The sequence below is a fragment of the Pseudopodoces humilis genome, chromosome 1 (assembly GCF_049639895.1).
Source record: "Pseudopodoces humilis isolate 2021_Gansu_Grassland_sample_001 chromosome 1, ASM4963989v1, whole genome shotgun sequence".
NCBI classification, from domain to species: domain Eukaryota; kingdom Metazoa; phylum Chordata; class Aves; order Passeriformes; family Paridae; genus Pseudopodoces; species Pseudopodoces humilis.
This window is the reverse complement of record NC_142200.1, coordinates 47,128,012-47,140,131: the sequence shown is the minus strand read 5'-3', so window position 1 is coordinate 47,140,131 and position 12,120 is coordinate 47,128,012. Positions and strand designations below refer to the sequence as shown.

Here is a 12,120-nt window from a genome sequence, read left to right as displayed (position 1 = left end):
TAAAATTGACCAGCAAAAGCGATGAATCTTTTGTTACTTAGACTTGCTGAGAGAAGCTTTCTATAAAAGCTTTGATCCAGTTCCAGGGTGAGATCCTGCAGACCATCTATTCAACAGAGAGCAAATCCTAGCTGCCTGCCTGTGAATTTATATGTGGGGTATCTCCAGTCAAACGTTTTGCTCTTTATACCAAAAGTGACTTACCTAGAGTTGCGTTTACTCATGCCAGCTAAATAGAAGTGGAATACTCGCTGCTGAACCCTTCAGAGAAACCCTTAGCTGATCTGGGCTCAGGCAGTCACACACCGCGCATTTCCAGGATTTGGGAAAGGCACTAGAGGGTGCTGTGCTGAAAGAGAAGAAACGGCATTTGTATCTGCAGGAAAAACTGCAAGGTGAAGAACCACTATCTCCGTCTTTTTACCTCCGAGACCGCGTAGGCCTCTTCCTGCAGTAACAGCCTTTTTCCTAAAGGAGGGGATCAATAGACCCTGCTTTTCCTGAATCTTACATAAACTGACATAAGGAGTAGTGACATCAGGAGACAAAGATTGCAACCTGATGTATAAACATGAACTTGATGATGACAAAGTTGTAAAGGATTGGTTGAACATTATTAAATGCATCTTTTTTTCTTAGTAAAGACAGGCTCCAGGGGAACCTTGGGTGGGAGCATGGGGACACTGGAAGTGCCCTGGCTGTGTCTCTGGCCTGTGACAGGACCATCTGAGCAGGGCTCCTTCCCATCCTGAGCTGGTTGGATCCAGGCCAGCTTGGATCCAAAAGCTGGGGCTGTGTCATCAGCACCAACAGGCCCAGCAGGATTTATGACTGCTGAAAGATGGCTCAGAGCAAGTCCAGATCTGTTTAGAAAAGGCTTTTGATGCTGTGAAAGCTCCCGTGGCCCCATTGTGAGGAGCACAAGTGCTAGGTGAACCCTCAGACAGTACAAGCAGGTGCTGCAATACAGCAGAAGGTGTGCGGAAGGAAACCAAACCCCTTTGCGAGGCATGCTTTAGGCACCTGTGTGATGCCTGGGATAGAACAAATATTCACTTTAAATAACAGAGACTCGGGACTTAAAATACTGCATTTAAATTTCTTGTTTCTTTAAAGGTCAAGATGAGTTACCCTCATTCAATATACTGGCAGGTGCATTTATTAACGTAGATTTTATTTTCTGTGGGGAACATAATGTTCTTGGGAACGTGGCTATCACAGAATGGTTTGGGTTGGAAGGGACCATGGGCAGGGATGCCATTTACTAGATCAGGTTGCCCAGGGCCCCATGCAACCTGGCCTTGAACACTTACCAGGATGAGGCATCCACACTCCAGTGTATCTTCTATGTGTTGTATCTTCTATGTGTCTTCAGTAAAGAAAACACTGCAATCCAGGAGATGTTTAAAGTACCACTACCACCCCATTTTTGTGTTACCTCTTCCATTTCAGCAGTTCTCAAACATTTTACATTCTGGGTCAGAAATGTACATCCAGGGGAAGGAACGAGAGCAAAACTTTACCTTTTTTTATGTTTGTAATTAGTACATTTTAAAAATCCCAGCAGAGTTCACCAGATGCTCAGATGCTGCCCCCTCCTCTCTGCACAATTCCCAATTTGTTTCTGGCTACTGCCTCAGCAGCTACTGTAGGAAAATCCCACCTGCAGAGTATCCTTTTTTTATCAGGCTGTTTTGCCACAGCTAGCTACTCTTTCCATTTTCTTTCCTGTTGCCTTCAGCAGGAATAGGGAGGCTTGAAAAGAGAATCACGTTTTTCACATTCTGCCAATGTCAGTGAACCGAATACAGTCGTAAAAAAATGAGAAAGATGGAGGCAAATCAACAAAAAAAATGATCAGGTAAGAATCTGAACTTGATTTCTCAGGCAGCTTGTAAAATTACAGCTTCACCAGTATGAAGGCAGCCAGGGTGATTTATGCTGGCTCTTCACAGCTTACATGTTTCAGATCCCTTGATGACTTTCAGTTGAGATTGTAAGCATTGCTTTTCTTAACAGTAGAAATGTTTGGCTGCTTTTTTATTCAAAGTGTAGCTATTCCTGTAGACAGGCACCTTGCTTACAGTAAACAAGTGCCAACATCAGTGTACCAGAACACACAAACTGTAATTTGCACGTCTAGACTTTATTATTATGGCATTTTAGTTGCAATTTATCTCAGACATACAAGTCAATGTAATTTTACACTTCATTATGTCTGCTGCTGCTTTCCCAAGCAAAATCAGCATTAAAAAAAAACCTGCAGAACTTCAGCATTTCTAAAAAACTCTGGAAATGACAGTAGGTGCCAATCTGTAATGCAAAAACCATTTATGCACAATCCCTCTTTCCACTAGTCATTAGCTATTCATAACAGGGCTTATGCTATTTTCAGATTCATGAATTATGAAAGAGACTACTTTTTATTAATAAATTACTCAAGACAAAGGTTTTGAGCCTGCAGAGGTAGCCAGTTACGCATAAAGGAAAACAGGAAAGCAATCAGGCACAACCTAATCTGAGTCTGGAGAGACCACAGGCCTTTCCAACTGCTCTAAATTTCCTATTATAATGTACATATTTAAGTAAGATGTTTAATCATCTTACTATATTTTTCCCTTCCCAGTATGTGACAGGAGATTAAAGCAGGTCATAATTATCCTTTATATTGCTCGACAACCTCACAGTCAATGTGACTGGTGATCTGGAAGGTTGTCTTCAGTGTGCTCCAGCCACAGCTTTGATACTGCTGATAATTCAGATACAGCAAGCTCAACACAGAGGAACTTGCTGAAGTTACATCAATGGCTTCTATTTATCTGTACTTCCCAGCTCTGTAACCTTCAAAGGACATACAATCATTCACGTATAATTTGGCCTTACTGCTCTATTGTTCTGCAGGCCTTGGTGGATTACCCAGGGAGATTTATGGACAGCTAGCTTCAATGGGATGTACAGGCTGTTCTAGAAAACCCCAAACAAGCCTAATTCCAAACCCCCTCACCCTGACAAAACTGCCCTGTTTTTTGAACAGTGTTCCCTCCCACAAATAAGTGGAATTTCTGAAACACCAAACCTGCATCATGAAGGATAAAGCAATCACAAGGCCAGCTCAGGGTGGTTGAATAATAAATATAAATCAGGTACTACAGCAGGCCATAAGAATAAGGAAATGAAAACATTATTTAATATGGTATTTACCTATTCATGAGAAAAAGTAAAAAAACCCCAACATTCCAACATTTCAGACTGCCCTGGGCATTATGCTGCAAATGCACCTTGTACTTGGAAACTGTTGCGACGTCTGAATGCTTACAAAGATGTATAAGCTGCAGTCAGGAGAAAACACCATTCCAGTCATTTTCAAAAGGGTCTTTCCATAAATTACTTTATTTCTCATTAAATGAGCACAGAGTCATTACCATATTAATAACAGATATGTTTATTATTACATATCCATCAGTGCGGCTTTCAATACCACTTGAAACATGCAAATCGTCCTAAGGACGAATCAGTTTTCCAGTGCTTCTTATTCAATACACAACTGCAAAGCCATTATAAATTACTGAGGAGGTATTTGGTTAAGAAATAAAATAAAATAAAACCATACTGCCCATACCATGAATGTATTCCTGCTACAAAGCAAGAGTCTGACAGCATTTACTGAAATTCCTGAATTACCCAGAGCTTTTGTTTTTTTTTTTTTTTGCATTGCCTATACATCTCTTGACTTATGAACAAGAATCAGTCTTTCTTTGTAAGAGGAATTCTCACTCAAAGATTGTACTTAATTTAGAAATGCATCTAGCATCTACAATACTTTAACCAATTAAAATTCAGTAAAAACTACTGATACACAATAGTTTTTTAGAGGTTTCTTTTGTTTAGTTTTAGGTTTCTACACTTATCGACATGGCAATAATACAATTATCTCAAATTAAGGCACTAAAAGAACAATGTAAAACCAAGTAAAAGTGTTCTAAGAATAATTTACAGTTCAAACAGTGCATATATTTCTTAAATGTTTGTTAACTTAATGTACGTTATCACTTAAAATTGTAAGGCAATACATTATACAGTAATAGAAATGGTACCCCAAAATATGCTTCCAAACTCGGTGGTTCTTTTTACTGTTAGTTTCTAATGCCTCTAACAATAAAATAATTCAGTATGGCTTGGCAAAAATGCATAGATTAAAGGCAATTATTTGTTTTCCCCCCTTTACAAACCTGCTGCATCAGTATTTTGTAAAGCATAATGCAAAATATTTAACACTTTGATCCATTCCATAGTGGGTGGTTAGCATTAAGGCTGTAAAGAACTCTGCAGTGAAGGCACTGAAGTTCAAGTGATAAGGCTTCATTTTAAGCTAGTTCTGCAGTCTTCAAGAGCACAACTTAAGAGTCTTGAAAGCAATTGCAGTCCTTCTCACTGAGAAACCTTCCTCTTCTAGTCTGTTTCATATGCTCATCTTGACATAAATATCCCCTTCACAGGGTTAACAGTCCTTTTCTTTCACTGGTACGAAGAAAGTCGGCTTTTTTAAAAAATCCAAAAAGGCAGCACCTTTTTTATATACCTAGCTAAGCTTTATTTGCTTTAACTTGCATTACATAGTAATAATTAATCTAATCTACCTTGAGGCAAACCCGCAATTAAACACCCTCAGCGTGCTTTTGTGCCAAAGCAAGGAGGAGACAGTAATAGCAATCTTAACCCTGAAGCCTGTGATAGTTATGTTGAAAGGAACAACAGCCCGTCTGCACTGTTCTGTGTGGTTAAAAAAAGCCCTGTTTCTCTGACTGCATCCCATGAGGTTCCATTAAGCACTGTACATGTGGTTAGCTGTGGAACAAAGAAAACAGACAATTAACGACAAATATAAAAATTAGCTTTGTAACACTACTGTGTGTTTGTCAAGAGCCTCAGTGAAGAAAATACTTTATATTAACATAATTCTTTTTCAAATGACAAGGTACAATACTAACATCATACTTACATCATCTTCCACAAGCTGTTCTCAGTTTCAAACAACATTAAGCAAACACAGACATCAGACAGATGATAATATTACTGCAGCTTTACAAGTAAGCAATTAAGAATCAACGGTCATGGGTGTATTCATGACAATGCAAGGTGACCTTTCACTTGCAGGACAAGAAAAGGTTCTCTAGGCTAAGAGAATGCACATGCAGTTGCAGAGCTCATCAGGTGCACAGGAATTTTGGCTGGTTGGTTGTTTTCCTCTTCAAACATGCATTAACTTGACCAAGTGCCAACTACAGTAAAACAAAAGACCTCAGCTGTGCTAATAGAAGGTGGAAAAATCAGCAGACTGTAAGCTATGAAGTGTAGGTTCCAATCTTGAAGCAGTATTGCAAATGCCAGCAAGTTCATCATGAAGTTCTGATTCACTGTCATTAGTGATAAGTTATTAAAATGAGGAACAGAACTTAGGATGAACTTTTATATGTGAAGCTCCTTTCAACGGGTCTGAAACACCTCTCCATGAAGCCAAGGTAGCACTGCCTACAAATTGCAAAGAAAGGTGGATCAGACCCTGAATGAAATGTACTGAAATGTCTTCAAGCATGTGTTCAAGTCTGTATCCATTGAACAAAACACTTAATGCCTGCTTACATGGTAGGACTCCGTCACCGAGGGCAAGTTCTGCTATACTGTCTGACAAGAGAACAATTTTCAGACACTTAGTAAAAGCTAGACATGTATATCGCATAAAAATCATTGCTGTGTCTCTTATTCCCACACCTAGGCAAGTGGTGAGGGAGGAGGACTGCAGGAAGCAGCACCTTGAGTTCACAGAGGCTGATCCAACAACTGACTGCCTCCTGAGAGGAAAAGAGCTTGCTCCTCTGCTTTATCACCTTCCTGACCCCAGGAGAGCATCCTCCTACTTACCTGTCCTCAGCTTTGGCAATCACTGCACTTCGCAGTGCACTGATCCACTCAATAGCTTGGCACAGTTAGTCTACATTTTTTTGACAGCCAGAAACTGTGTACCTTCATGGAAGGGTTGAAAATGGATCATTGCAAGCACTTATCTAGGATCCAAGGACAGAAAACAAGGAAAAGAAAACAGAGAGGGAAAATCCTCCCCTTTAAGTAGCAACAGGCTGTCAAATGAGCTCAGCTACTGTGCTGAGCTACCAGTTAAGTGTTCAGTACATAGGCTACACTGTAAATTTAATTAATAAGCTAAATTTTAACATTGGTATATTAGAAGTGAATTCTCCTAATGAAAAATTCATCGCCTCTTTTTAAATAGACAGGACAGAATATGTAATGGTATCAGGGCACAGGCTGGGTATAGCCCATCACAGCAGTACTTGTCTAGCTCACAGATACAACTCATAAAAAATTTAGCTGAGAAAGCCACAAAAACATCCACAGTATAACTGCCAGAATGAAGAATTCCAACCTGCCCTTTTTCTAATGCTTCTCTGCTCAGTGGAACTCTGAATCTTTTCACTGTTTGCTCACATTGCTCTATAGGTGCCATGTAGGCACCACTACACTCCATCCAACCCAGTGTCTGCTGTCTGATGGGAACAGAGTGTGTCACAGACACCCAAGGAGCTCCTCCAGCACCAGGAAGGTGCAAGGGCCCCCACCTGCCTCTTGCAGACATTTCCAGGCAGAATGACAGACAGCAGCACACACGTACCCAGCATTCCTGCTGCTCAAGTGCTGTGCCTCTCTAAATGGATTATGCTCAATAGGAGTCTTTCTCCACAATCAGTGACTACAATATGCAGCATTAAAACAGAGTTTCTTGTCATAAATTATATGCTCTAACTCTGTCAGTATCTGAAATCATCAAGAAGCAAGATAGCAGTTATGTCATCAAGTTCACTGATGGATTTGGGGTCAGTCTAGAAGAGTAAAATAAATGTTAACTGTTTGATCTATGTCACAGCTTGTCAGATAAATTAAAGAAGCTAAAGAGATAAGATACTATGCAGGTATTAACTTCTGAATTGACAGAAAACGTAAGAGCTTAATTTCTTCCCAAGAACTTGGAAGATCTCCTTGGGTGATGGAGAAAGGTGTGAGCAGAGGTTGTACAGATGGAGAAAACGCAAGGCTGCAGTACTTGGAACAGCTGATCTGACCTGACATTCACTCATGCAAGACCATCACCATCACCATCACCCTTCCTCCTTTCATTCTTGAGGCTCTCCCCCAAACCACTGCAACTTCTGAGCCCAACAGAAAATCACAAGCTTTTCTTCTGTGGAGTTAGGGTTGGACTGTTTTTGTTGCCATGCTTTGGTTTTTTTGGCTTTCCTTTAGGCAAAACATTCCTGGATTAATTTTCTGCTGAAAAATAGATCAGTTCTATTCACTCTGGTAATCTGTGAAGCATGAACTGACACAAGATAAAGCTCAGGAATGTGCAGCTGTCCTCCTTCTGGTGCTGGTGAGCTATTAGACACATTGTATCTTAAAGGATCTTAGGGATCTTAAAAACAGAGCTTTAATAATGGTGTTTCTCATTTTTTAAAAAAGTTCCATTCCCTACTTGTGTATTTCTGTGATTCTCTAACACTCTGAACAGGACAATGCCAATTGGATTAATAATAGCAACAGTCTCGGAAACTGATGTTCCCAAACATACCCGTTCCTTTAAAAGTTACTCTAAACTTTCAAATATCCAAATCTGTTCCCTCTATAACAGATTAGCTGCACACTTGTCCTTGCTAAAGGCAACTCCAAACCAACACTTCTATTAAGACAGAGTGAAAAAGAATCAATTCATTGATTTAAGCAAATGGATTTCTCTCCCGTATGAGTATGCATGAAAGCTGGTTTTTACAGCTACCAGAGGACCCCACAAGGATAACCAGAAAGCATGCTAAGAATGCAATTCAAAGGGTCTTTTGGAAGAGAAAGTCTGCAACTCTAAACATCTAAACAATGTGACATAAAGAAGTACACACTACCCTTACAAGGCAAGGATCATAAGGGGGGAAGAAAGTGTCTGTACACAATCATGAACACAGAATGGTTTTTTAAATCAGTATCAGTGCTATCAGCATCTTTCAAGTACTGTTTTAGATTATCCAATTACCACATCTTAAACGTGCAAGTAAAAGGTACATTAAAATAATTATTTCCAACCCCATTGGCTAGTTGGTTGGTTGGTTTAGGAGGAATTAGTTGCTCTGTTTGTTTATGGGGTTTTTTTTCCTGTCCAAGAGCATTCCTGCTTTAAAAGATCCTTAATTTAATGCTTCTTTTGGTGAGTACATTGACTAACATTATGCAGTGTCACATTTTTAAAATCCTTTTTAAATTGTATTAATGATTTTTACATCATCAGTTCTGGAGGTTTTTCTACTTACTCCTTTTAAGTAACAGCATGATAGGCTTTTTCTTTCAGTCTTATGTTGTCCAAGATTCACTGAAAAATCTCACTAGTCATTCACAGATCTCTTTAACCAGTTCAGATATCCTTGTCTGCCTTTAGTAACTGGTTTTTAAAATCCTGATTATCAGTGAAATAAATGTATCATACAAAACATACAGCACTTCATATTTTTTCATCTACGGAACAGGAGTAGTTCTTCAACAGACCTGCTGTAAATAAAGATGATGTTAAATAACAGATCTTCATTATGTATATTTTAAATATTGCAGGTGTCATTTATTTCTAAAAGTCTTACAGAATCTGGGTAAGCCTATGAGGGGGTCTAACATTTTTCAGTCAATCTTGGAAAATTTCCTTGGACTGAAGGAAAAATTAAGTTTGGAAACACCATGAAGCTTTATAGAACCTTCTGAAAGTTGGGAGAAACTGACATTTTTTTAGACAAGACAAATAATTTGACAAGATTTTGTTGTACAAGTGCATACCATGTAAATACATAACAAACATAGCTGAAGTCTCCCTGAAAATAACAATTACCAATTTGTCTTTATTTGGTACAATGCTGAAGATGCAACTGTTTAGTAAGCAATCCCTGATTTTACAGTCTTTTTAACCCAGGCTTATCACTCTGTGCTTTTCCACTGCACTCACCCTTATTTTTTTGAAGACGGTAAGGAAAAACTGCCCTCTTCCCAGGAAATCTCCCCACAAATCACAAGTGTTTCTGTATTTCAGAAGTTTGACTCGATTAAGTATTGGTGTTGAAAAATGCAAAATTACACCACAATTCTGTTGAATTCCTACCATATGAACTGTAACTGGTAAATTGAGACTTTGTTCAGTGTTTGTGACTCTGGCTCAGTTACATGTTCTTAAAGAGAAAACTGTGACCAGCAGTTATGTCCTTCTCCTGTAAATCAAACTGCCCACAACACCACTAATTTTGATATTGACAGCTTTGTGTTTGAGGCCGAAAGTAATTTTCCTGTATGGGATTATCATGAAGGCCTTCACTGAATATATTACTATCTCAAAACTATAATCCCTGGGAGTGTTCAAGGCCAGGCTGGATGGGGCTCTGAGCAACCTGATCCACCCTGGCAGAGTGGGCTGGAAGTGAATGATCTTTAATGGCCCTTCCAAACCAAACTATTCTATGATCACTTATGTTTTGGGATGGGAATCTTGGGGACAAGAAAATCAACACCCGTTTTCTCTTCCATATTTTTTCTCTTCTGTTCCCTTCAAGGAAGATGTTTCATGATATATCCCATATCTCCTTTTATCTGAAAGTCTGCTTTTATTGCATTTCATGCCAGTAATGTTTGGTAAGCCTGCCAATGTGGGAAGACTCTTTCCTTACTGAGACACTAGTTTCCACTCCACACTGTCAGTTAAATCGGTTATTTGGGGAGAAAACAACACACGCACTGTATCAGGAAGCTAATAAAGGTTAAAATCAGATTACAGTAACCTAAGCATTAAAAAAGTGTATTTTACATCATGTCTTGGTTAGTGCATAGGGTCACAAACAGTTCACAAAACAACTGCTGGGACAGAAGACTACTGGGAATGGGTAAGCAGGGAGGAAGAATGGGATTAACACTTAACTGGCCTCACAACAAAAGAACTGGCCTAACAACAATTACGAATGAAGAATCTAAGTTTTTCATTTCAGCCCCTTTTGCAGAAGACTTCTAGCGCACACAAGCTCAGAGTCAATCCATGGATGGAATGACTGTGGATCACCATTGCTGCTAAATGCCATTAGTGACATATCCACTGAGCCTTGCCTTTAAACAGGAAAAAAATTGCAACCAGCTCCCTCCCAAGCATTGGCAGGCCAGGTACAACCTCCATGGTACCTTTCCAAATGTAAGAACCAATAAATTTACCATAGTAACAGGAGAATTCTGCTCCTTCCTTTGGAATTTGAGCAAAGATTTAGATCAGCAGTTCATAACTATGGAATTATTTCACAATTTCACATGAAACAGGACTAATAAACTGAGTTTTTTTTAGCCAAGATGATCTGTAGTTTTTGTAGCTTATTTCTCACCTAGTTTTTCCAGAAGTATTTTTAACAACTTTTCGGAATGACTGGTTTGCTGAGGATCTTGTAGACAAAGTTCTAGGAGAAGCACGAACAAAAGTAGATGGAGGTGTCTTAGGGATCTTCTTTACTAAATGCGTCACCCACTTCTTCTGTTCATCTTGACAGGATGCCAACAAGAGCATATCTCTTGCTGAAGTTACATCATAACTCACTACAAGGAAAAAGGAGGAAGATGATTCAGTAAAAAACAGAGCTCCTTATCAAAGTAAGAGTTACGACACAGCAACTGTGCCACTGGAAGGAACAACAGCACCTATATACATTGTTCTGTTGAATTTGGTTATATATTTTTGGAAGACAACAAACAGCAGGGAAGATTATGAATATAATGTTTTACACAATTTGTCATTCTGCATTAAGATTCTTCAGTCTGACATGAACATTTGAGAAATGAGAAACTTACACTAATTAAAATTTTAATAAGCTGGAAAGTTGTGTGGGTGCCTTTTGGCCAAGTTCCAGAGTACATACCCTGAATGCTCCACTTCACAGCAGCACAGAGAAGAAACTTTTACTCAAGTCTCTGAAGTGGCTGAAGAACCACTCTGCAAGGTCTCAGCAGAGCTTGGTGATTCAGCACTGCACAGCAGTGTTTAATTGTCCCTAGCACAGGTCAGGTATAAGTGCAGAGGGAATGGTGTGGGCACCAAAGAACTGCCCAGTACTTGGGCACAAACCTCTCAGGGTCCTCAGCAGAACTCCAGCTCTCCAGTTATACCACCACAGGCCTCCCTACAGAAGTTTGCAACAGCTGCCTGTTCATAAGCAGTGTAACAGTCTATCGCTCTAACAGCAACTTTCACATCTAAAATCATGGAACTTTAGTTTTCGGTTTAATTTAAAACTCAAGTGCTTTTATTCACCTCCACTAGTTTAGCAGGTTTGGCTTAACCATGCAGAGAATACAGAACAGAAAAAAACATGGGTATACCTTTGCATGGTGCAATTAATTCCTCCTTTTTATCTAAGTGGTCTCTGTGGCACTTCACATGGCATCTTCGACATTCTAGGGCAGCAGGGGGTTTAAAGACATGCCAGAGAGGTTTGGCACAGGCCTCACAGTTGGCTGGAAAGTGGTATAACGTGGGAATAAATTCATGGCCTTTGTGATTTAGAAAATTTGTCTTCTCTGCCGGCTGTACTGGTTCTACCTCCAAATCCTTCCTGCATTCCCCCTCATTAGCATAGAGAATCTGAAAAAGAACACTGCTGTGTTATTGTTGAAACACTAAGTACTTTTATATACTTTTCAAAGAAGCCACCACTTTTTCAAGAGAGTTAAATAGACAGGAGAATATTACTTCTTTTTACCTGGAATATTTTAGGAATTTCTTCAGTTTCAGCTCTATATACATCTCCTTGAGTTACAGGCCGGACATGAAACAGCTTACTAGATTAGAAGAAACATGAATCAGAAAATGCTAGAAGATTATGTACAGCTCAGAACAATTATCAAACTGCTTTGAAGTTGTTAGAATTAGGCAAGCAACACAACCTACTTCAACACTGCAATATGATTTTAGGAACTAATTCATAAACCATATAGATTTTGTCTACCCACATAAAAGCAAAATATTTCACAGCATGGAAAGAGGGTTATCTTACAATGGAT

At 39.3% G+C, this 12,120-nt stretch overlaps 1 protein-coding gene across 2 annotated transcripts in view; it reads right to left on the bottom strand.

Moving 5' to 3' along the window:
• Positions 1 to 3,418: 3,418 nt before the first annotated feature.
• Positions 3,419 to 12,120, bottom strand: part of ROCK1 (Rho associated coiled-coil containing protein kinase 1) — an 84,140-nt gene continuing 75,438 nt past the window's right edge. Inside the window, exons 30-34 of one of the 2 annotated variants that reach the window (XM_088051694.1) lie at positions 11,820 to 11,898; positions 11,440 to 11,701; positions 10,452 to 10,659; positions 5,641 to 5,682; positions 3,419 to 4,845 (exon numbers count right to left, since the gene is read on the bottom strand). In XM_088051694.1, the coding sequence (XP_087907820.1) occupies positions 5,655 to 5,682; positions 10,452 to 10,659; positions 11,440 to 11,701; positions 11,820 to 11,898 (577 nt within the window). In that variant the 3' untranslated portion in view covers positions 3,419 to 4,845; positions 5,641 to 5,654. The remainder of the gene's footprint in view (positions 4,846 to 5,640; positions 5,683 to 10,451; positions 10,660 to 11,439; positions 11,702 to 11,819; positions 11,899 to 12,120) is intronic. The other variant, XM_014255639.2, reaches the window with a different exon arrangement.